We start from the raw sequence: 25967 nt of genomic DNA, 5'->3' as shown, positions 1-25967 counted from the left end.
CAAAACATTACATGTTTTTCTTGTAATATGTCAAAAAGATATGAGGCACGGTCTTTCATGAACCAAATGGAAAATGACAGTTATAAGGCTGTCAAGGACCCTGCCTTGGTCACTGAAATCATATGATAAGGGCTTTCATGGACATGCCTGTGTCATGTCTTTTCACATTCTAGGCAAAGCTTTACTCGTTTTTTTTTTTTTTTTTGTTTTGTTTTGTTTTTTTGTTTTTTTTTTTTTTTAATTAGAATAGCATAAATGTCTCAAGGAAAACATCATATAAAATTAGTTTTTGCTCGAGGGATGAATTATATAAATATATAAAAATTCACACCAATTTAAAATGAGACTTGTTACTTTGTTAGGCTAAAAGGAGATAAAATAAAGTTAAAAAGGTTTTATTTTATTTATTTATTTATTTAAAAGTTTTAAAATGTTTTGTTTTTTTTCATACCATGTAGTCATCTTAATATTTAAAGTTTAATCTTATGATTTTTTAGAAAGCATAAAAATAAATGAGACAGTATTTTTTAAAGTGGGATAACAATCAGAGAGAAACAGGACTTTGAGAAAAGAGAAATAGGGAATCACTTCTTATTTTACTGATTGCTCTTAGCGTTACTGGATAATATTGGATTTTTGAGTAGGGAGAATGTGGCTGTAGAAGCCAGAGGAATCCCAAATGGGAGAGAATGTGAGGAAGCCATTCCTTCTAACGAGAAAGGGGAAATGGAAGTGGACCACGAGGCTAGTGTTTCATCAACCAAATAGCACTGTAGGTCTGGGGCTCAGCCCAGCCGAGCCAGAGAATCTCAGCGCCTGGAACCAGGGCTTTATCAGCAGCAAGGCCCAGTTCTCATACAGGGAATCTCATCCGCGGGAAAGGCTAGCAGCCGACAGGCAGCTTCAGAGTGGAGGCGAGAAGGGGTGCATTGTCCTTTCTGGGCATACAAGAGACTGCAGTTTTGCAGCTCCAAAAACAGTGGGTCAGAAACAAGGAAGCAAAAGCAGCTGGCAGCGGGAAAACCAGGTTTTGTATATGCCAGGAAACCACTCAGCCTGCTGAGCTATATCCCAGGCAGTTTGTTCTATCTTTATGTCTATCCTAGAAAAGAAACAAAGAAAAAGGGTGGCTTCCATTGTGAATATTAAAATATTTTTTTCTTGAGTTTACACTATATTTATACCACTTTTCCTTTTCCTTTTTTTTCTACAAACCCTTTTTTGTAGTCCCTTGTTTTCATTCACATTTGTGGCTGCTTTTTCTTTAACTTAATTTATGTTGCAGGAGTTTCCCGGATGATGGGGAGGACTACATCTATCTGGGGATACAAGGATAAAGATTCAGGATGCAGTAAGAGATTCCTTTTTTTATAATATAATGGCAGTTGTAGGGTCACATCAAGATCCCTGCTTAAGTAGCTCTGCATAGTTGGCTAGCTATCCCAAAGCAGGCATGATCTACTTCTTGGCTTTAAGTCCAAACAGTCATTTCCTAGCATCTAATACAAATATTCCTAACTTTGTCTCCAATAAATCCCTCTCTGTTTCACATAATCTTAAGATTTTATTCTCAGTGTTGTTGTCTACAAAAGACTTACTTAGAATAGCCTAATATATTTCTGACAATGCTGTTTTTTTTCTTTATTATTTTATTAACTCTTTATCCCAGCTGTACCCTGGTCCTGTTTTAAAATTTCAAATTTCTGATGGAAGCACTGATAATTCTGACAATGAAACTGTTATATCATTTTATGTAATACAATTTTTACCAGCACCCTGTTCTCATTCTATAGCTTCCTCTGAGAGCTGAACTCTCCAAGAGCACAACTGAAACATGAAATCATATGTAAGAGCGTTAAGACTTGACGTAGGTAAAACTATAACGAAGATGAGAAATGAAGAAAGTTTAGATATTGTGGCCTCAAAGAGACAAGAGTGGCAAATTCCAAGAGGATCCTCAGTCTGTGCAGAGGTCTAAGGAGAAAACATGTCTTCAGGATCTTCATCCTTAGCTCTTTATCTTAGTTAGGATTTTATTACTATCAAGAAACACCATGACCATGGCCACTATTAGGAAGGAAAACATTTAATTGGGGCTGTCTCACACATCATTGGTTGAGTCTGTTATCATCATGGCTGGAAGCAGGGAAGCACACAGGAAGACATGCTGCTGGAGATGTGTCTGAGGGATGCACACCTTGATCTGCAGGCAGCAGAAGGAGGTTGTTTGATACACTGGGTGTAGGTTGAGGATGAAAGACTTCAATGCTCATCCAACAGTGACACAGTCCCTCCAATAAGGCCACAAGTACTCCAACAATGCCACACCTCCTAATGGTGCCACTCCCTATGGCCAAGCATCCAAACACAGGAGCTATGGGGGACATACTTATTTAAATGAACACATTTTACTCATTGGTCCCCAGAGGCTTGTAACAATAACATAATGCAGAATGCATTCAGTTCAACTTAAAAATTCTCCACAATCTATCCTAGTCTCAACAATGTTTAAAGGTCCAAAGTACAAAGGTTTTTCTGAGATTCATGTAATCCCTTAATTGTATCTCCTATACAATTAAAATTAAAAAGCAGATTATATACTTTGAACATAAAGTGATACAGAATATACAATGCCATCCAAAAATAGAAGAAAAGGATGATAATGAAATCTGGACCAGAGCAAGACTCAAATGAGTTTGGAAAACTCTGTCTCTCTCAGTGTGATATCAAAAGTCTTCACATCTCTGATCCTTTTTAGCTTTGCCAACCCTAACACACTTCTTTCTCTTCTAACACACTCATTTCATTTCAGGATGTTTACACTCCTATCAGCAGCTCTCTGCATGTATTCCATGACTCTGCTGTAAATGTAACTTTTTTTAGTCAGTTGTAATTGTCACCTCAGAGGCTTAATACTAAATAAGTTCACCCTTTCTAGTTCTCTCCTAACTCTCGCTGGCTGGTTCAACTTGGCTGTTCTGGCTCAAAACTCCTCTACAAGGATGATTGATTCAAACTGGCTTCTCTCAGCTTCTTACTGAATTACTTTGCCCCATACTATGGCAACATGTTCTAATCCTCTGTCTCCTTCTCCTTCTTTGCCTCTTTCTGTCTTAACTGGCATCTAGCTTTGTCTCTCTGCAACATGACTCTGTAAACCTGCCCCTCTAATCCTGCCAGACATGACACCACTACCTTTTTTTCTCTCCCTCAATCTTCTAAGTAGGCTCTATCCTGTGTTTTTCTTATTAGAGTTGGGCATGTCCTATCTCTGACTCTTTCTGTCAAATCTTTTTCTGATTCATAACTTTTTCTGCCCTTCAATAAGACATCACTTTCCAACATGGCTGCTTTCTTTCAGGAACTGGCCTTGCTTTCATTTTTAGAAATTAAAGCTGTGATTTAAGGGCGTGTCTGCATTCCATTCAGATCTCATAGACCTTGAAGGTATTTGGATGTGATCCTTTGCTAGAGTGTTGATGTCACTGGATTAAAATTCCTCTACGATCCGGCATCACCAAAAATGTGGGAACCCCAAACCAGTCCAGGCTTCACCTGCACAACTTGAGACAATGGCTTCTCTGAACCTCCATATAGGGACACCCTACCACAAGGCTGGTCCCAGCAGCTTTCTTTAGTCGCAAAGGAGATTTCATAACTCCTATTCTTGACCCAGGAGAAGACAGAATCATGCAGTTGAAGCTGCCAAGTTCTTCTAGGACTAGAACCTGGGTCCCTTGTGTAATTACTTCATCACCAGCTTTCTGTTTTCATTGGTGCCCTCAACTTCCTAAGCTTATCTGTCCAGGAACTTTCTCTGTAGACCAGGCTAACCTTGAACTCAGAGATCTGAATACCTTTACCTCCTGAGTGCTAGTATTAAAGGTGTATATCACCACAACAAGACCTAAACAATTTATTTATTATTTAATTCTCATTTAGAAAATGGAAGGTTAGCTGGTTGGAATCTTGCACTGAGTTCATCACTCCATTTATTCCATTCAAAACCTTTAATTTGTTTATATCCTGGAACACAGAATTTATCTGTATTCTACTTCCTGTTAACCATTTCTTCTTGAACCATGCATTTTCTAAATTTTCTATCTCTATTTCTATTTCCTTTGTATGAAAACACTTTCCATATGAGTAAACACCATTGACTACATGACAGATTATATACTAGGTTGTTTTGAGATTTCCTTTGCCAATTCAATTAATCTAAAACCTTTCATTTTAGCCTCAGTCAAATAATTTTGACCTGGGTAAAAATCACCCACATTCTTTCTTAAAATATCACAAGAACAGTTGCTAGGCCACATATTAAAATGCTTCTTCTCTGAAATTTCTGTAGCCAGCCCCCACAATTCAAAGCACCCCAGCACCACTGTCTTCTGTGTTCCTAATGGTACTGCCCTTTACCCCATGTAAAACATTCAATTGCTTTTCCACTTCAAACTCTCAGAATCAACATTCCTTCAAACAAAAACATAAGCAGCCCTATCACAGCAAAACCCACATTTCTCCTACCAAATATGTCTTAATAATTATTTTTATTGCTGTGAAGACACACAATGATCATGGCAACTCTTATAAAAGAAAACAATTAGTTGTTGCTGCTTTACAGTTCAGAGGTTTAGTCCATTATCTCCAGCATGGAGAGAAGCATGGTGGCTTGCAGGCAGATCAATAGTGAAGAGATAGCCAAGAACTCCATGTTTTGGTCTGCAGGCAGAAGAAAGAAACTGTGTGCTACACTGCGTGTAGTCTGAGCACAGTGGACTTCAAAGCCCGTCCCCACAGTGATCATTCTTCCACTGACAAGTCCATATAAACACCAACAAGGCCATACCTTGAACAGTGACACTCCCTATTGGCCAAGCATTCAAACCCATGAGTCTATAGGGGCCATACTTATTCAAACCGTAACACCCTTGGGCATGGTCTGTCATATATCTGTTAGCATGGTGTTGTCTTATGTTTACCTTGATGGGCTGTGAGCCAGGCCAATGTGTGAAGAATAAATGGGGCCCTTGAATGAGATGGGTTAGGAGGCTTAGGTCATCGCTGATTGTCTAAGTGTGTGCTTCCTCTCTACTCCAGAGAAAAGACGAAGCAAGAGGTAGATGTGGACCTTGTGTAAAAACAATCTGACAGTCTGTCTCGTTTTAAGAAAGATGGAAAACAGGAAAAAATAAGCAGCAGTGTGTACTTACTAATCGAAAGAACTCCACACCTCCGTTGTGAAAAGAGGCTGGCACTGATGTGATACCATTAAATAAGTTGTAGAAGAATATGGGTGCGGGGATTGGGCTGGAAAGTGAAGGTGTGGTGCTGCTAGAATGAGTTTCCTGTGATTCCCTACAGTTCTCAGGCTCTCTTACTTCAGACTCACAGTGCAGGAAGCTGAAGGCAGTGATGGCCACATTGTAATAAACAAATGGAGTCAGTATCAACCCTCCCAAATTATGAAGGCTAGGCTTGCTCACCACATGCAAATGCATCTCCTAGATCTGTTAAATCCCCTCCTGGGCTGTGGAAGCTCACATCTGTCTCGCAGGTTGCTGACCTCTGAGAAAAAGGGGGTGTAGCTTAGAAGATGAGAGTGTTGTGTCTTCTGTACTTGGTGACAGCCCTTCCTGGTGAGTGTTACCATTTCATATACGTGTCCATGAGGGGTTGTGACAATATGTGATTGACAGAATTTACTCTTCTTGATCCCTTTAGGGATCCTGTCCCAGGTGCAGCTTCAGGAGTCAGGACCTGAACTGGTGAAGCCCACTCAATCACTCCTCCTCACCTGCTCTGTCTCTGCGTACTCTATCACCACCAGGAACTCCTACTGGCACTGGATCCGGAAGTTCACAGGGAATAAGCTGGAGTGGATGGGGTACATAGGTTACAGTGGTGGCACTAGCTACAACCCATCTCTGAAGAGTCGCATCTCCATCACTAGAGAAACATCCAAGAACCAGTTCTTCCTGCAGCTGAGCTCTGTGACCACTGAGGACACAGCCACATATTACTGTGCAAGTTACACAGTGAAGGAACCTCACTGTGAGCCCAGACACAAACCTTCCTGCAGAGGAGCTCTGGACCAGCAGGGGGCAATCAGCACATGCACCACACCCAGGCTCTCTACTTCAGAGAAGTTAAATGAAAAACACAAAGTACACTCTGGCCCACAACTCTTGCAGAAGACTCCAGCTTGCAGGAGGCAACACTGCAGTAGAAAGCCCAGGTAAAACAATGCTCACACCTCACCAACATTCCTTAAATCCTTCCCAGAATTCCCCAACAACATCTCCATAGGTTCCCCAGCTCAGCTCACAACTTCATCAGAAGACCACTGCTCTCATGGAGGCCAAGCCAGAACAGAAATTCCAGAGACCAAACCAGAACCTCAGAGGCCACACCAGTTTGCAGAATCTCAAACCCTAGAGAGCAACTTTTGCAAAACCCATGAGGTCACTCAGGCTGCCAAAACCTCAGTGAAGAAACCCTACTGGACATGAAGACAGATACAAAAGATTCAATTGTACTTGTCGTGTGCAAGCTATTGTGACTCCTTATATTCAAGGTTGGTGTGACTTTTACTTGGAATAATTGAAGGCACAAATTTGGCTTTGATGGTGTACAGGTGTGATATAAATAACAGTCAATTGTATGTTGGGTAACTAAAATGTCATTAGGATTCCTTACAGACCTCACACAACAAACCAAAGTATGTACCTGTTAATTGTGAATATGTTCCGAGAGTGTGCATGATTCTCTGTTCTTTTATTTCCTTCCTTCCCAGTCTCACTGCCCTGACCTACCCTCTGCTGCCTTACCAGAACACTGAACTACACTCACACAGCATCATCACTCCCAGGCTATGGGAGGTAATGTTTCCTATAGAGTATTTGGTTTTGTATAAATGCTGCAGTGCCTGGTAATCTGAAGGGTTTGATGGCAGTGAGAAGTCTCTTTAGCTCAGTACATTTATTTTACATGTTCCTCTAGTAGACATTACCTCCCTGTGAACAAAATGAATGTTCTGTGCTTAAAATGGATGCAGTCTTATGGGGAATGTGTTATGGCAGGCTTGAATCCTCTAGGAGAATTCTATATTAAAGACAATGCACACCTATGTTGAATTTACAAACTGTTTGAAATATCAGCGACCTTTAAAAACACCCTCCTGTCTCCACCAACTGGAAAGTAGGGATTGGCCAGAACACAGGGGATCATCACCTTCGGTCTACTGTGTTGAAAGAGACAATTCAGTGTCCTGAGGATGCATCAGCCAAGTGGCTGTAAGACCTTGGGTCAAGGACTTTTTATACCTGCTGTTTCCCTGCAGAGCACATGATACTAAGTGCCCACTTCACCAGGTAAAGTGGACAGAAATTTCTTGTCCTCCAAGGCCCACTGCTCTTCTTCTGTCCTCTATAATATATGGACTATCAAGACCACTGTGAGTTCTATTTTTTAAAAATATAAGCCACACACTCAGGGCAGAAAGGAAAGAGGGTTTCTCTTACCTGTGAATTTGGGGTGGCCATCAACAGAAATACTGAGACAGGTGTGATGTTGGGTTGTTGTTAGTTTTGAGCAAGCTGGGCCCATGCAAGATGGTATCACATCGTACAAGCTCTATTTCTCAAGGAGAAACAAAGCTTCTGTTATCCACAAAATCCACCTTACATCCACCATGATGTATCACAGTGACACGTGATTGCTAGGCCAATCTTCCTCCCGTATAAGGGACTGCTGAGAGACTTTAATACTCTCAATAAACATTTCATCCAACCTCTACATGGGATAAACACAGAAGGACAAGTCTGTTACCCTGTATTATCATTTTCCAATGACATCAGGTTCATATAATCAATAGCACTGATAAATATTTTTGCCATGAGGCAGCAAAAGGGAAAAACAAAATAAATTAGTAATGTAGAGCCTCAGGATCATGTGTACAGAGGGGCCAGGAAGGATCTTTCCTGACTCTGCACAGAGTTTTTTCCTTTGAGTTAAACACACACAAGCCCCAGGAGACCATGTCCTGTGTCAATCAGAACCCTTGCCATGAAGACACAAGATCTGACAGAGATCACTGCAGTTAGTTCCTAAGATCCATGTTGCTCTCCTGGGAAGCTACAGAGAGATGATACAGTCCATAGGCCCTCTCAGTCACCAGGAAGGCAGTTTATCTCATAGAAGAATGCTTCCATTGGAAAACTGGGACCTGACAATCTTGTCTCATGGAGACACAATTCCAAGGCTCATAATTCTGACAGCCACATATATGAAAGTTTATATAAATAAGAGCATATACGTATATATTATAACATATATACCAGACTATACATACACATAGATGTATACATATGTAATATGCCTCTTTTATCTCATCTAACTAGTTTTGGGTTGATATAAATTCATGCTATGTGAGAATTACGATGTTCGTTTGTTTCTTAATCACATTTGTGTGGGGTATCTTTTTACAACTCTCAACCTAAGGTGGCATGTGCTGTGATGAAATCTGTTTCCCAAGACATCTACAAGAATCATTCAGTTTTTTCATCCTTTCTGCTAGTCTGAATATTTTTATTGTGAAAGAATCCAACATTGTTATTTTTGGTAGGCATGTAATAATTTCTGTTATTTTGTTGTTCATGGTGTTTTCTTAGAACTCTGGATCAACTATGCTGGATCAACTATTCTATTATTTATTCATTCCTTGTGACCATTAGTGTGTTCATTCTCTTCAGGTTGAACATTCCGTTATTTATGATTCTGGAACTGGGTTAGAGAATGTACGTTTCTTTACCCATTTTTATATGGAAAGTTTTAATTTTTCCTTCAATTTTGACATACAGTTTTGCTGTATGAAACTGTCTGGGTTGGCTGCTGTTCTTTAAGAACTTGGAGTGCATCTTCCAACAACTGCCTGACTGCAAGTCTTTCTGTTGAAGGTTCAAGTGCTATTTTGATAGATATAGCTTTAGAAGTGACTTGAGCTCTATTTCAATTTTTAAAATTATTTCCTTATTCTGTTTTTATTATTAAAAAATACATCATGAAAAACTTCTTTCCAGTTCCTAATTGCTATTCTATAGTCCCCTTGCTCTGTCTTCTTGTTTTCACAATAATTTTTAATGATATTCTGAATTACAGCTGTAATAACTCCATTTTTATCTGAGACTCCTACATTTGAAATGGTGTGTTGAGTATTTTTTCTTTTTGTTCAATTCATCTCTATTTTCTTGGTGTTGTTGTGGACAATGTTCTGGAAGGTATTAGTCATGGGAGAGTTGACACATTATTTTCTTTTGTTCCACTGGTAACCTGGATGATAGTTTATATGAACAGACACTATCTAAGGACCAGAACACCCCTTGATTGTCCTCTTCTGTCTTGCATTCTTGTGCATCTCTCCACGTCTGGTTGCTTTACTTTGGGCAAGCTCTGTAGGGTGTGTAGTCATGAGGCTTTTAGAGTCAGGAGACACAGGCCTTTAAAATCTTTGCACCTGTAAGGTACAGTCACAGTTGGATGTATAGGGATGGAAGATTCTGGAAAATCATGAAGTCTAACAGTACTTGGAGGCAAGAACTTGGAGAATGTGAGGTCTACGTGATAACCAGGAACAATGTCTACTGAGCAGTTCAGAGAAGTAATGCCATGAAGATGGCTGCCTAAGATGTGGGAAGGAGCAGAGACTCCATGATGGGAAGGGGAGGGAGGTCATAGAAAGAGAGTAGGCTGTGGAGTTGTTAGGAGATGGACTACCTGGTTGTGTAGAGAAGGCAAGTGTCTGAAGGGCCATGTGGATCTTTTTGTGTGTGTGTGATAAAGAACAGAACTAACTGTTGCTAACAGAAGGGTAAGATTTAAGGATTTGTGGGACAAGAGGATATGGCATGGAGAGAAACAGGCCTACCAGGAACCTTAGCGAAGACACAGAAGAGGTGGGATGGGGAGGAGGTGGCATGGGCCTGCATGGAGGTAAAGGGAGGTCAGCCCTATATGACTAAAGTGGTAAGTCTCAAGGTGTTTTTATTATTAATCAAAGAATAATCTCAGATAGAATTTATCTTTGTGTAATTAAGTTCATTTATTTTTGTAAGGCTCAAATTTGAGCTTTATGGATGGAATATTATACTGTTGTGCTATATCTCAGCAATATTTGGTTAATTCCATTTATTGTATGTGTTCATGATTCAATGAACTGTAGACAATGAGCCCTAAAATATCTGAGACACCAGAAACACTCAATTTTGTCTGCGCAAGTTTCTGCACTACCCCTTGTCTTTTATCTTTTAATTATGTATCTTACCTTTATTTCCCATGAATATGTGTAATAATTTCTGCTAAGAGAGCAGAGTTGACATGTCAAAGTATAACAAATTAAGGCTGCAATTTTATATTACTATTTATAAATAAAATTCACATGAAGACGTGATTCTTTTTTCTCTCTTTCATTTTTCCTTCTCATTCTTCTTTGAGACTCTTCATGTATCCCAAGCATAACTACCCACATGACCCTCCTGTTTCCAGTTCTTCTTTGTCCATGCAGTGTTGGAGACAAACACAGGGCTCAGGCAAGAAAAAAAAAGATTTTTTTCTACCAACTGAGTTAAGTACCCAGGATAATAGTGACACTTTGATGTTACAAATGCCACTTTAACCCGTATTTATTTATTTATTTATTTATTTTTCCATTTTTTTATTTTTAAATTTCATATATAGGTAATATATTTAAATCATTCTGCCCATTTCTCTCCCTCTTAACTCTTCTAGAGCCTCCCATATACTCTCTCAGATTCATAACCTCTTTTTAAATCATTGTTGTGACATATAGGATAGTCATAGATATGTGTATGTGTGTACCTATTTCATTTTTTTAAATTTTATTTTTCTTATTAGTTACATTTTGTTAATTCTGTATCCCAGCTGTATCCCGCTCCCTCATTCCCTCCCCAATCCCACCCTCCCTCCCTCATCTCCTCCCTGCCCCTTTCCAAGTCCACTGATAGGGGAGGACCTCCTCCCCTTTCATATGACTCCGTTTTGTCAGGTATTTTCAGGACTGGCTGCAAAGTCCTCCTCTGTGGCCTAACAGTACTGCTCCTCCCTGGTGGGGTGGGGAGGTCAAAGAGCCAGTCATTGAGTTCCTGTTAGAAATATTGACCCTTATTTAATCACAGACATCTGCACCATTAACTGTGTCCTCTAAGGCTCCCACCCCTAAGCTCATGATATAGCACAGAGATATGCAAATAAAGTTCCCCTCTGCTCATAAAAACCAGCTGTGATGCCACAGCTCTGACAAAGGCCGGTGGCTAATATTCATTGATCAGCCCTGAATATAGAACATCCGACATGGAGTTGGGACTGAGCTGGGTTTTCCTTGTTCTTCTTTTAAAAGGTTATGTATAAGAGATACTGAGTGTGTGAGTGGATGTGAGAGGGACCGTGGACCTTTGGGACGGTTTACTAAGAGGATTCTGTGTTTGCAGGTGTCCAGTGTGAGGTGCGGCTGGTGGAGTCTGGCGGAGGCTTGGTGCGGCCCGGAAGTTCCCTAAAACTCTCCTGTGCAGCCTCTGGATTCAAGTTCAGTGACTACTGGATGCACTGGGTCCGCCAGGCCCCGGGGAAGGGGCTGGAGTGGGTTGCTCGAATTAAGCACAAACCTAATAATTATGAAACAGCCTATGCAGAGTCTGTGAAAGGCAGGTTCATCATCTCAAGAGACGATTCCACAAGCAGCCTCTACCTGCAGATGAACAGCTTAAGAGCCGAGGACACCGCCTTGTATTACTGTGCTAGAGACACAGTGAGGCACCTTCAGTGTGAACCCAGACAAAAACCTTCTTGCAGGAACACTGAGCACCGGTAGGGGGAGCACAACACCAGGTGCAAGGGTGTCAGTTCAGAGCTCAGCATACATCAATAAGAAATACAAGTAAGACCTCCCTCTGCTCAAAAAAACCAGCCTTGCACCTCTGGAAGAGGAAGGAAGCCTTGGATTCTTGGGTCCTCCCATTCAGTGATAGCACTGAACTCATACCTCTCAGCATGACAGTGGAACTGAGCTGAGATTTCCTTGTTGATATTTTAAAAAACCTAAATACATTTTTTTTGAGAAATTTTTTATGTGAATACTGTATCCACCAATGTTTCCACTCAACTTACTCTCACATGCATCCATCACTTCTCAGATTCAGGTCTTCTTCACCCTTAATTAATAGTTTACCGTGAGTGTGCTCCTGTGTGTTTAGTCTACTCCCTGAGCACAGGCATAGTTGTGTATGTACAGGTGTTCAGAGCAGTCCATTCGGGATTGAATGAACTACTAGGGAGCTTGTCCTTGAAAGCCACTGATTCCCCACTCTCAGCAGCCATTGCTACCTGTAGCTCTTCATTTAGGGGCTGGGACTTCTGAGACGTCCCCCTACACTCTGCATCTAGATTAGGAAGCAATATGAGAGTTCTTGTGTGCAGCATTCCTGTGTTACAGAGGAGATGCGTTCTCACAGTGCTTTCTTAGTCCTCTGGATCTTGGGATCTCTCTGCCCCCTCTTCCAGGAAATTCTGTGAGCCGTAACTGTAGGGTTTGCACTGAAGCAGGTTTAGCTGCATTTGGACATCCCAGGGTCACTCTTGTTCTCTGCATAACCAGAATATATGGCGTGAACAAATCTATTTTCCAAAAAAGTAGAAAATGAAATTATATTTGTCTAGAATGCCTGTAATAATGAATTCTATAACTCTTCACTTACAGGTACTTGGTTAGTCTTACTGTAACAAGCACTATCTCCCTCCTATTGAATGGGTCTGAAATGAAATTAGACTTTGGCATGATACTCCTGATACTCTTGATACTCCAAATACAAAAGTGCTGTTACTTTGGATTTAGGGCCAGATCCTGTTTTGCTTCTAGGCTTCAGGGCTTCGTGTGTCTATTGATCACTTTTCTCCCCTAACCGTCTGTACAGATCTTCTAGTGCTGGGAGAGCTTGTCCTTGGGGCAAGAGGATTCCAGGACTGTCCCAGCTATGTTCTTCCAAGTCCTTTGTCCACAGTGCCTGGTGTCTTCAAAAATAAGAATTTACCTTCATGTTCTGGAAGACAGCAAAGATCACAATCCATTTTAGATTTCTTGTCTTCCTTGATTACTTCAGGTTATATATTGGAATATAAAGATTTGGAGATGGATCTGGGTGTAATGGCACATGCCTTTAATCCCTGTACTAGCATAATCAAAGGCAGGCAGATCTCCGTGAGTTCTAGGGCAGCCTGGTCTATAATGTGAGTCCAGGAAAGTCAAGGCTACACAGACAAACCCTGTGGTTAAAAAAAAAAGAGTTGGAAATAAAATATACAAACAAGAAAGTCTATATAGTGTTTTATTTATTGGAGTGGATTACCTCACTCACTAAGATATTTCCCAATTTCATCAATTTACCTACAAGTTTTATTATTTTATCTTTCTTTACAGATGAATATAATTTCATTCTGTGCATGTTCCGTATCTTCATTATCATTCATCAATCAAAGTACATGCAGTTTGTTCCATTTCTTAGCTATTGTGCATAACACCATGCAGAATAAAACATGTCTAAGTCCCTTTTCATAAAGTACAACATGTGGTCATTTGTCTATATGCCAAGGAGTGGTATGTCTGGTTCATGTGAAAATCAATATTCAGATTTTTGAGAATTATATTTGCTACTTTCATATATTAAATTTGATTCCTGACTCTTCACTCTTATTCTCTTCAGTAGAAATGTAGGAATTTTCTCCCAATCATAGCTAATATGTTTAATTTACTCTCTTAATTAACATCATTTTTTATAATGTTCCAGAAAAGTTAAAAAAAAAACAAATATATAAAACCAAAAAAACCTTTTTTATCTTGGCTATTCCTCTCCCCAAGGCTTCCACTTCCTTGCTCATGGCAGAAGGACACAGAAAGAGGGCTGCACTGTGTTCATGAAAAGCAGCCCAGGCATGAGCCACAGTTGTGGCAGAGGACCCCAGGCCTAGATCCCTAGGTCTTCCCATTCAGTGGTCAGCACTGACAGTGGACATCAGTAAGAGGGAGGGTGGACACATGTGACTGACTCTGAACATGATTCTCTGGTATTGTAGGTGTCTGGTGTGAGGTGCAGCTTGTGGAGTCTGATTGAGGCTTGGTGCAGCCTGGAGTTCCCTGAGACTCTCCCCTTCATCCTCTGGACTTGCCTTCAGTGATTACTGTATGAACTGAGTCTTGAGACCTCAGGAAATGATCCTCAGTTGTTTGACTTCATTAAAAACCCAGTTAGGGGTGTCACTTCAGAATATGCTTCCTCTGGGAAAGGAAGATTCCCCATTTCTAGAGATGATCCCAAAGCAGTGCCTACCTCATCCTGAACACCATGAGATCTGAGGACATATTGTCCTGTTTCAGCCATGGTGATGGGACATCATGGGGGCCAGGACACAAGCTTCAATGAAAGGTGCTCAGGATCAGTGGGTATGTCTCAGCACACAGATGAACATTTTTTCATGTAGGTCAACCCAACAACATGTATAAACATAACTGAGCTGTTTCTCTGGGATACCTCTGTTTCTGATATTTCTTAGGGATCAGAATTATACTTAATGTTGTAGGAATCTGTGTTATCATGAAAGTGAATAATCATGGATATTAAATATTTTTAATAACATGATACAATTCACAAAAAATGCAGAAGTCACTGGTGAGGGCAGAAATTACTCTCTAAGGAAAAAAAAAAGAATCAAAGGCCAAAGCATCTCATGAAACCTGGGGACCCTTTTCCATCTTGAGACTCAGAACATGACCTAAGTGGGATTCTCTGATTAGATCAGTCTAAAACTAAAATAAACCTAATCTAGGTAGGGATGCAAATGGCTCAGAATCTTTAACAACAAATTTATGGTTACTCTTACTGATAAGATTCAAGAACACCTGAGGTGATTGCTTTTGGTCAAAAACATAGAGAACGGGTAGTAGAAGAAGGTATCATAAACATAACTATAGTCACATCGTACCTTATAGAAACTAGTATTCTAACTGACAATAACGATCTTTTGCTTTTTGTATTAATGATTATGCTTTGGATACACACTTATTAGGCAGATATATCTGTTTTCATTTTTTTCTCCTAGTCATCTATTCTGTCTTATGAAATCAAGTTAATATTGATACTTAAGTGTTTTTAAATTTATAGTATTTTATTAGTTTGTGGAACCTAAAAAAAAGAGTAAGTGTACTTCAGGTAACATTCCTATTCTTTTGGAAGAATTCATTCGTGCAATTTACTTCTGTGTGTGTGAAGGGCTGTCATGTGAGGAGAATCATGAACTTTCCACTGTCAGAGTCTAATGTAAGTGTGACAGGAGGGAATGGTTGATGACAAATTAATAAGGCCTGGATTTGTGATGGTTGGTTTCAATTTGTGATTGAAAAGATTTTATATCACCTGCAAGGATACTTCCCCAGAGAATTAGCTGAGAGGAGAAGACCCGCCCTTAAGGTGGCCTTCCCACAGGCGATCAGATGTGTGAACTGAGTCCCTGTCTGAGTGATCTGCCTGCCCTTGTTTCCTCCATTTATTGTTGCTCCTGATGCTCCCATCCGCCCTTGATGTCCGACTTCACCTTCTCCAGCATTCCAACAAGACTGTACCATGACATTCCAGGAGGCTCCAGGCCTCCAGCGCTGCTCTGAGCCTGTTGAGATCCAATTTCATGGCCCACACCCCTTCTACATTCTCTCTCTCTCTTTAGTGTACAGACAGCGACTGTTGGACTATTGAGAAAATCCTTGAAGGTGGAAGTAACCAGGGTCAGTTCCTGATGATGCTCCCAGTGTACAAAGGACGTTACCTCATACCGACTGAAGAACTTCCCTGACTTTCTTAGGCCAGAGCAGTGTTAGTGCTTCATCTGGGAATACACGGAAAACTGACAGGTCTGTGATCATGGTGTCCGCACGATCTTCTCTCTGACCCACTGTCCTCCCATAAAAATTTGCATATACCCAAAAGGTTCTCAGCCGTAGAACAAAGACACTTGCTCAACTACTTTATAGCAGCTTTATTTATAATAGACAGAATCTGGAAATAACCTAGATGTCCCCCAGTCAAAGAATGGATAATAAAACTATGGTACACTTATACAACAGAATGCTACTTAGCTATTAAAAATAAGGAAATCATGAAATTTGCAGACAAATGGAAGGAACCAGAGAAGATTACCCTGAGTGAGCTATTGCAGACCCTGAAAGACGTAGAAGGTATTTACACACTTATAAGCAGATTTTAGCCATACAGTACAGGATAACCATACTCTAACTCACAGACACAAGATAAACAACAAGGAGGACCCAAGGGATGATGATTAAATCTCACTCAGAGGGAGAACTAGAACAGACAGCAGAAGCATTTGAAGAGAAGGAATGAGGTAGGAGACAGAGCTGAGAGAAATGAGGGTGGCGATCAGCCCTGGGGAGAGCAGGGGACAGGAGGACATAGGGTCCAGAGAGAGAAGAGAAACCATGGGTGGGGGCATCTCTGTGACAAGCTGGAGAGCTGAGATAGGGTATGATTCTGGGAGGAAGTGGAGTGACTCTACCTGGGTCTGCTAGTGGAGACTGAAGAAGACACTCTCCAACCACACAGGACTCCAAAGGGAGGAACGGGAACACAAACCCACCCACAAAAATTTCGACTACAAATTTACCCTGCCTACAAGATGTGCAGAGACAAAAATAAAGCAGAGATTGGGGGAATGTCTAAGCTTGCCTGGCTCACCTGAGGCCCACCCCATTGGAATTTGGCAAACCCTGATACTCTTTATGATACTCTGCTATGCTTGCAGACGGGAGCCTAGAACAGCTGTCCTCTGAGAGGCCACACTCAGCAAAGGATCGAAACAGATGCTGAGACTCAGAGCCAAATACTGAACTAAGCGTAGGGAGTCTTGTGGAAGAATGCAGAGAAGGATTAAAAAAAAAAACCTGGAGGGGACTGGAGATCCACAAGACCAACAGAGCCAACTAACCTTTGTGCAGAGGGGCTTGTGGAGACTCTAATGGAGGATCATTCACGGACTGTACCTATACCCCCTACACAGATGTAGCCAACAGGCAGCTCAGGCTTCAAGGGAACCTCCCTGCACGGCAACTCAGGACCATCAGGGGGCGCTCAGGACACATCAAGGATAGGAAGTCATTTTCAGAGTATGTGTGATGAAAGAATCATTTGAGACTTTCTGCTTCTGGAATAGCTCACTCAGGATGATCTTTTCCAGATCCCACCATTTACCTGCAAATTTCATGATTTCTTTGTTGTTTTTTTTTTTTATTGCTGAGTAATATTCCATTGTGTAGATGTACCACAATTTCTGCATCTATTCTTCAGTTGAGGGGCATCTGGGATGTTTCCAGCTTCTGGCTATTACAAAAAAAGGCTGATACAAACATGGTTGAGTAAATGTCCTTATTGTGTACTTGATCCTCTTTTGGATATATGCCTAGGAAAGACGCACACTGTATATACTCACTCATATAAACATATAATATAGGATAAACCTACTAAAATCTGTACACCTAAAGAAACTAATCAAGAGGGAGGACTCTTGCTAAAATGCTCAATTATTATCCAGAAAGGCAAAGAGGCTAGACATCAGAAGAAGGAGAAAAGAGGGAACAAGTCAGGAGCCTGAAACAGAGGACCTTTGAAAGGCTCTGCCCTGCTGACTATCAAAGCAGATGATGAGACTTATGGGCAACCTTTGGGCAGAATGCAGGGAATCTTATGAAAGATGTGGGAAACAGTAAGATATGGAGAGGACGGTAACTCCACAAGGAGAGCAACAGAATCAAAAAAATCTGAGCACAAGGGTCTTTCCTGAGACTGATACTCCAACCAAGGACTATGCATGGAGATAACATAAGACTCCTGCACAGATGTAGCCCCTGGCAGTTTGGTATCCAAGTGGGTTCCATTGTAATAGGAACAGGGACTGTCTCTGACATGAACTGATTGGCCTGCTCTTTAATTACCTCCCTCTGAGGGGGAAGCAGCATTACCAGGCCACGGAGGAAGACAATGCAGCCACACCTGATGAGACCTAATTGACTAGGATCAGAAGGAAGGAAAAGTAGACCTCCCCTATCAGTGGACTTGGGTTGGGGCATGCATGGAGAGGGTGGAGGAAGGGAGGGATTGGGGCAGGAGGAGGGAGGGGATACAAAGTGAGTAAAGTGTAATTAATAAAGAATTAAAAAAAAAAGAATCATTTGAGATTTCATATTATCCAAGTTCAAATGAATGAGATCTAGAAAACATCTGAAAACAAAAGGTTTCATGATTGAGGCAATGGAAATCATTGATTCTTTAGAAATTCGCCTGGAGAAGCCTGACAAAGCTACAAGTAAAGGGATTGTATGACTCAGCCATAACATTTCTTGGAATAGGCACAAAGCACTCCCACATGTGACTTCATAGACCCTTCCTCCGCCATGCTCATTGCTTCTCTATTCGCTAGAAACACACTTTAAAGATGCTACATCCCCTGTGGGGATAACGTTCACAGCAGGAGTCATGAATTACCTAACTGCAATCCCAGGACTGGTGCAGTAGAAACCTTCCCAAGGGTTGGAGAATCGGTTGCTCTCATGGAGAAACTCCCTCATGGGGTTTCCAAACTCAAGTAGTCAGCCCCCCAATCTCAGACAGAGAAACGCTGAAAAAGCTGAATAAGCTCAGTGGGTTATATGTTCATGAGTGCCCAAGCACATATGCACATACAACATAATAATTTTTAAACGATCATGAATATTGGGGTGGAGGAAGGAAGAGGGGGCAGAAGCGCTGCTGAGGCAGTGCTGTTGTATGCAATTCTCAGAAAGGAAACTAATAAAAGTCTATAGAGGACTTTCTGCTCCCCTGGCTGTCCTCTCCCTGCTGACCTCAGGAATAGAGATTGGCAACTCAGTTCTCTCTCTGGTCATAGCATCACTTTTCTCTGCCTCTACCTAAAGGTCCCAAGACAGACTTCAGTGTAAAAGTTTTTAAATAAAATTGGTTTTTCTGTTGAGGTTATTACAAACTGGCAGTCTGTGATACTAAACAATTCAGTCTTAACTGCACACTCCTTCCACCTTTAGATGTGTCTCACTCGCCTGGCATCCTGGTAAGCATGGTTTAACCTCATCTGTAAATACTCCCTGGGTAGGTGATGAACCTAATTGTCAGTTAGGGGGTTTCACTTAGGGCAGCAAGGCCACGCCCCTGCTCACAAGGACATGAGTCACTGTAAAAAGTAGATTAGGATGTTTGGCATCACGGTGGGTTTCTGTTGGTTCTTGTTTGGTAGAGACTACTGATGCTCCCTAGCACCCCTCCGTGTGCAGCACGGTGCCCCAACAAGCAATTATCTGGGCCCAAATTTCAGCATGGCTGAGGTACAAGACCATGGCTATGAAGCTATAAAGCTTCTTCAGCTCCTGATTAGACATTCCTGTTGGTGAGACCCTATGGGTGTATTCCCAGGAAAGAATAATCTCACAGAAAACGTCTTGTTTCTCTGGATGTCATAATCTCTCCACGCACACTTTCACTAGGATGCCCAGTACTTAGCTGTGAATGTTGTACTACAAATGTGTCTCATTCATCCTCCCCCCCATCTCCTCTCTTTCCACCCTCCTCATCCTACTCCTCACAATACTAACCCCTCTCTACCATCATCCCCCTCATCCACTTCCTCCTACCCTTCTCTTCCAACACCTTCTCTGCTACTTCATTGGCTTTAATCAGCATAAATCTATTTATTCACATTTAATTTTGAGGATTTTTTATGTGAGTACTTTATTGTTCTCAATTGTGTTGTGGATCTACTTCATTCTACTATTGCTGATCTGATAATTCTGCACTCTTTGCTGCTGTCTCTCTCCTTTATTACAGCTCAGTGTATAGTACTGATAGTCAGGCTGCAGTATGATCATGTAGTAGCCAGAACATGGCCCTTATAGGACTATGTATGAACAGTCAGTGCTGTAGGGAGGACTCTGGGTGTAATGGCAGCTCATGTCAGTAGCCTGAGAGTAAGTTGTGTCCTGAGCAGAAGTGGATCATGTATGCCCATGTAGAATACACAGAGCTGAGTCCTCCATTCGTTTCTGTGTTCCAGGAGATATAATAATATTAAAATTCAGCTGGTGCTTCCAATATGCCACTCACTGGCAGTCTGGAAGACCTTATGTGAAGGGCAAAATTTGATACATTTATTATTAAATGTATAGATATTTCCTCTGGCTCCAGATCAAATCAGTTTTCTCATCACACCCTTGAATGTCAGGAGCCTGTGAAACTAACTGATCATAGAGAACTGAGCTCTTTGAGTAACTGCCTTGCAGTCTCCTCCCATGGGAAGTCAAGGTGGGATCTACAACTCACCAGTATATATTCACTTATAGGAACATCCCACATGCAAATTCATAGCTGAGTCACCAGAAGCCAAGCACCTGCTTAAGTTCAGAGCCTTCTACCCCCTGGAGAACATTCTGTGGAGGCACTGAATTTCCGAAGAACATGACACACTTGTGGGTCTTCACTTTTCTGCTGATGGTTCCCAGCTGTGAGTTCCATAGGACTGAAGAGGACAACCTGGATCCCCTCTTTCTGAGCTTCTGACTTACTGCTCTTCTTTGTCCTCAGGTGTCCTGTCCCAGATGCAGCTGAAGGAACCAGGGCCTGCTCTGCTGACGCCCTCCCAGCCACTGTCCCTCACCTGTGCTGTCACTGGTTACTCCATTAGCAGTGGTTACTGGTGGAGCTGGATTCGTCAGCGCCCAGGGAAAGGGCTGGAGTGGATGGGGGATATTTATAGTGATGGAGATACCAACTACAACCCATCCCTCAAGAGCTGAATAACTATAACAGTAGACACAGCAAAGAACCAGTTTTCCCTGAGGCTGAGCTCTGTGACCACTGAGGACAGGGCTGTGTATTACTGTGCAAGAGACACAGTGATGGGACATCAGTGGGAGTCCAGACAAAAACCTTCCCTCAGAGCACAGTGGTGCCCTTAGTCTTTCAACCTAGGCCTCAGCCCAGAAACATAGGCAGTAAGGAAGAACCACCCACTTCCTGTGGCTGAGGAGTGTTTTCCAGCAACATTTCAGCTGTTCCCTAGAGACCATACTTCCTTTGCTTTGTGGTTCTGCTTTAACGTTGTGTCACACAACAGGAAAGACAGTAAAGGCTGTGTTTATTTGTATCCCAACCGTATCCCCCTCCCTCATCCCCTCAAAATCCTACCCTCTCTTCCACTTCTCTACCCATACCCCTACCCCAGTCCACTGATAGGGCAGGTCCTCCTCCCCTTCCATCTGATCCAATCTCTCAGGTCTAATCAGGAGTGGTCGCATTGTCTTCCTCTGTGGCCTGGTAAAACTGCACCCTCCTCAGTGGGAACTGATTGAAGAGCAGGTCACTGAGTTTATGTCAGAGACATTCCCTGTTCCCTTTAATAGGGAAAGCACTTGGACACTGAGCTGCCATTGCCTACATCTGCGCAGGAGTTCTAGCTTATCTTCATGTATAATCCTTGGTTGGAGTATCAATCTCAGAAAAGATCCCTGTGCCCTTGTGGAGCTCCTGTGCCCTACAGGTTTTTCTATCTCCCTCTTCTCTGTAAGGTTTCCTACCCTCTATCCAAAGTTACACTTTGAGTCTCAGTATCTTCTGATATACCCTGGTGGGTAGAATCTTTCAGAGGTGTTCTGTGGAAGGCTCCAGTCCTGTTCATTGTCTTCTCGTACTTCTGATATCTATCCTGTTCAGCTTTTAAAAAACATTTTAAATATTTTTATTTATTACACTTTATTCACTTTGTATCCCAGATGTAGCCTCCTCCCTCATTCCCATCCAATCCTCACTCCCATCCTCATCTCTTCTGATGCTCCTCTCCAAGTCCACTGATAGGGGAGGTCCTACTCCCATTCCCTCTGACCCTAGGCTATCAAGTCTCATCAGGAGTGGCTTCATTGTCTTCCTCTGTGGACTGATATATGCTGTTCCCTCCTCAGTGAGAGGTGAACAAAGAGCCAGCCACTGAGTTCATGTCAGGGACAGTCCCTGTTCCCCTTACTAGGGACACTTGATGACTCAACTGCCATGGGCAACATCTGTGCAGAAGTTCTAGGTTATTTCCATGCATAGTCCTGGGTTAAAGTATCAGTCACAGAAAAGACCCCTGGACCCAGAATTTCAGGTTCAGTTGCTTGCCTTGTGGAGCTCCTGCCCCCTCCTGCCCTTTCTGTCTTCCCCTTCTTTCATAAGATTCCTTGCACTCTGCCCAAACTGTGGTTATGAGTCTCAGCCTCTGCTTTGATACCCTGCAGAGTAGATTCTTTCACAGTCTCTCGGTGGTAGGCTCTTGTCCTGTTCCCTGTTTTCTCCCTCTTCCGATGTCCATCCTGTTTGTCTATCCTTTCTGAATGAAGATTGATCATCTTACCAAGGGTCCTCCTTCTTGATTAGCTTCTTTATGTGTACAGATCCTATATTATATGTCTAATGTCCACTTATAAGTGAATATATACCATGTGTGTTTTTCAGCTTCTGAGATACCTCACTCAGGATGGTGTTTTCTAGTTTCTACTATTCATATGCAAATTTCATGTCTTCCTTTTTTTTAATTGCTGAGTAGTATTTCATTGTATAAATATACTACTTTTTCTGTATCAAGTCCTCAATTGAGGCTCATCTTGTTGTTTCCAGCTCCTGGCTCATTGGCACAGGAGACAACTATCTGAACAGAACACCAACAGCACAGACTCTAAGATCAACAATCAATAAATGGGACCTCATGAAACTAAAAAGATTCTGTTAAGCAAAGGACAGTGTTGTCTGAACAAAACAACACCTACAGATTGTGAAAGTTCTTCCCCAATCATATGTATGACAGAGGACTAATATCCAGATATAAGGAACACAGGAAGTTAAACAGCAACAGCTCAAATTATTCAATTAAAAATGGAGTACAAACTAAACACAGAATTCTCAATATAGGAATAATATAGTATAATAACATAGTATACATCTGTGATAAATTAGTGTCTGACATGACTATGAGTTAAATAACTAGAAATTAACCTGCATTACCTAATACCCTAAACATTTTGTTACAGCAGTTTAAAAGTATTGGACGTAACCTTGAATTTGTATCACTATACTAAAATTTAACAATGTATGAAAAATAGACTTATTTTTGCATCAATATACAAAATCCTACACTAGAGTTAAGAATAAGCTTCTTTGAGAATAACGAATAAGGCATTAACCACCTCTTATTGCAGAAATGACTCTGCTGAGGTCACCATTTTCAAATGCTATGGAAGGTTCTCTGAATTGGTGCGGCTTCTCCCTCATGAGATTCTCCTGACAGGCTCAGGGGTAGTCTGATTAGGACAGTGTGTTTGAGATTAGGGGGACCACAAAGGTGTGAGACCACCCCCAGTGACCCATACACCCTAGCAGACCACTGTTCTTTCTGATTCCCTGAGGACTCTGCATAACAGGCCCAGATCTGAGCCATTTGCACTTTCACTTGATTCCGTTACTCCATTCTTCAACATCATGTTTCCCATTACGCTTTGTTCATCTAGAAAAACTTCTGATTTTTGTTTTAAACACAGGCTTGAGACACTTACCTTAAACGCAGATCATGCCAACGCTGTAACTCTGGGGGTATTTAGCGAAAATCGTTGGCAAATGTTCATCCAGCATTTCCCTGATTGCTTAGTGGTCTCATGTCAGGGACTCTTGAAACATGAAATAAGACATAGTTAATCAAGGCATCAGTGTGCAAATCAAAATATTCTGCGGGTGAGGAACTCACCATGTTCTGTTACACCATCTGGTGCCATGTGGAGGAGACTGAGAGATGGGCCCCCTGCTGAGCGGTGAGCTCTAGGGCTCAGTGCCCAGGTCTCCATGAGCCAGGATGTCCCTCTTCCTGATTACTACCTGTCTGCACTGAATCTTGCTTCAGGAATGTCCTGCCCTGGGTGGCTCTCTATCTAGAGCCCATCACATTCTGCTAGCAACGGAGAAAGCAATTTTTTGTTTCCATCCATCATTTCATTATCAGTAGAAAACAGGCATTTTCATTTAACAAAGCTTTGTGTGAGGACAGATTTAGCTCACAAAATGTATGTTTACAATTCACGCTCACCACAAGAAAATCTATAGAAACAATTTAGCTGGGCCAATAGGACCTTACAGAAACTGAACTACCAACCCAACCAGAAATCATGCATGGGAATGCCCTAGGCCTCCTGCACATATGTAGCTTGGTCTTCATAGGACTCCTAACAATGAGAGCAGTGCATTCTCTGACTCTGTTTCCTGCCTTTGGCACCCTTTCCCCTAACTGGGATGCCTTGTCCAGCCTCAGTAGGAGAAGATGTGACTTGTCTTACACAACTTGATATGTTAGGGTTGGTTGAGATCCGTGGAGGTCTCCCCTTCTCTCAGGAGAATGGGAAGGGGAGTGGATGAAGGGGAGGGGAAGTGGGGTGGGGAGAAGCAGGGAGGAGAGGAGGGAGGGGAAGCTGCGATAGGAATGGAAAGTCAATAAATAATCAATAGAAATTTACATTCTTTTATTCATGACCATGTGAACAATGAAAACTTCATTCAGCTGTACACATCTAGTGTAATTAACCCCTTGCTCCACGTGGAAAGAGCAGCTGACGCCATTCTCAATAGGAAAACACTGTACATGTGTGGCTCTGCTCTATGTGACCTGTCCTGCAGACAGTTCTGCTTCAGTCACACCAGTGGGAAAGCCATGGTGCTTAACGGTCTGTGGGTCAAGAGGGTCCCCGAACAACAGGCAGCACCCTTACTCCTGGAGAGATGTGTGGTAGTGTTCTCGTTTGTGGATATTTATATTAAATAGAGCTGCAGGATGAGAGCAAGTACCCTTTATAGAGAACACAGATATTACAAAATTGAGTACTGTCTGTGGTGATAAGAGCTAAAATTCTCTCACATGGTGACATGTACAAATAACATGTCAAGGAGTTCATGTGTGTGCTGCAAGGGAAACGTTACCAGAACAATGGCACAGAACACACTGGGATATCTCTTATTACAGTTTCAAGAAAACTGTCTGTGACTGGAATTGTGAACATATCCATCCGTCCTTGCACTCTTTTTTCCTGATGATCCCTCTCATTCTAAATCAGTGCAATTCCTATCCTCATGTCGTTCTTATGTGCAGTAGTCAGTGTCTGTGTAATCATGGTTGGGGCGGCCTTGTCATATCCAAAGGCAGCACCTCACATAACTCATCTCCATATTCTGGCTCTTACAACCTCTCCTCCTCCTCATCACCTATGAGGTTCCTTAATCCTGAAGTTCTGTCGACGTTGCATTTAGTACTTAGTACTGCTGAGTCCCCTATTCTCAGTGCATTGGCTGGTGGGGAATCTCTCCATGCAGTGTCGCCCTCTAGAGAGAAGAAGCTGCTGTGACATAAACTGGGATAAGCTGTGAATATAAAAGTCAATGCTTAGAAGGGAATTTAACAGATGTGCTTAACAGAATCTCAGCAGTACATACTAAACTAGGGCCTATGGCCTGCAGCCATAAGCTTTGGGCTAGGTTAACAGGACCAAACATTCAAGATAACAGGTTGCTAGACACAAACTGATTTTGGGGTAACCAAATACATTTAAAAAACTGAATTTGAGTCATGAGACAGGAGGGAATACTTACCTGGTAGTATCCTTTTATTGAAAATAAAATTTTAAATAAATTTATTCATTTTACATTCTGATCACAGTCCCTCCCTCCTCTCCTCCCGGTCCCACCCTCACACTCTCTCCCTGGCGCCATTCTCCTCAGAAAAGAGGAACATTTATCTATGCCGCAGAATACTATGAACCTGGAGGT

General features: G+C 41.8%; 2 gene segments (V, D, J or C); both read left to right on the top strand.

The window, feature by feature from the left end:
• The first annotated feature begins 5546 nt into the window (after nt 1-5546).
• On the top strand, nt 5547-6242 carry LOC110544403 (Ig heavy chain V region 1B43-like). The segment is given in 2 exon segments: nt 5547-5639; nt 5725-6242. Coding segments are annotated over 2 exon segments (561 nt in total).
• A 5072-nt stretch (nt 6243-11314) lies between these two features.
• LOC132655357 (immunoglobulin heavy variable 3-72-like) lies at nt 11315-11884 on the top strand. The segment is given in 2 exon segments: nt 11315-11413; nt 11505-11884. Coding segments are annotated over 2 exon segments (426 nt in total).
• The last annotated feature ends 14083 nt before the right edge of the window (nt 11885-25967 follow it).

This window comes from Meriones unguiculatus, chromosome 7 (assembly GCF_030254825.1).
Source record: "Meriones unguiculatus strain TT.TT164.6M chromosome 7, Bangor_MerUng_6.1, whole genome shotgun sequence".
NCBI lineage: Eukaryota > Metazoa > Chordata > Mammalia > Rodentia > Muridae > Meriones > Meriones unguiculatus.
The sequence above is the reverse complement of the archived record's forward strand: the minus strand, read 5'-3'. Positions and strand labels throughout refer to the sequence as shown.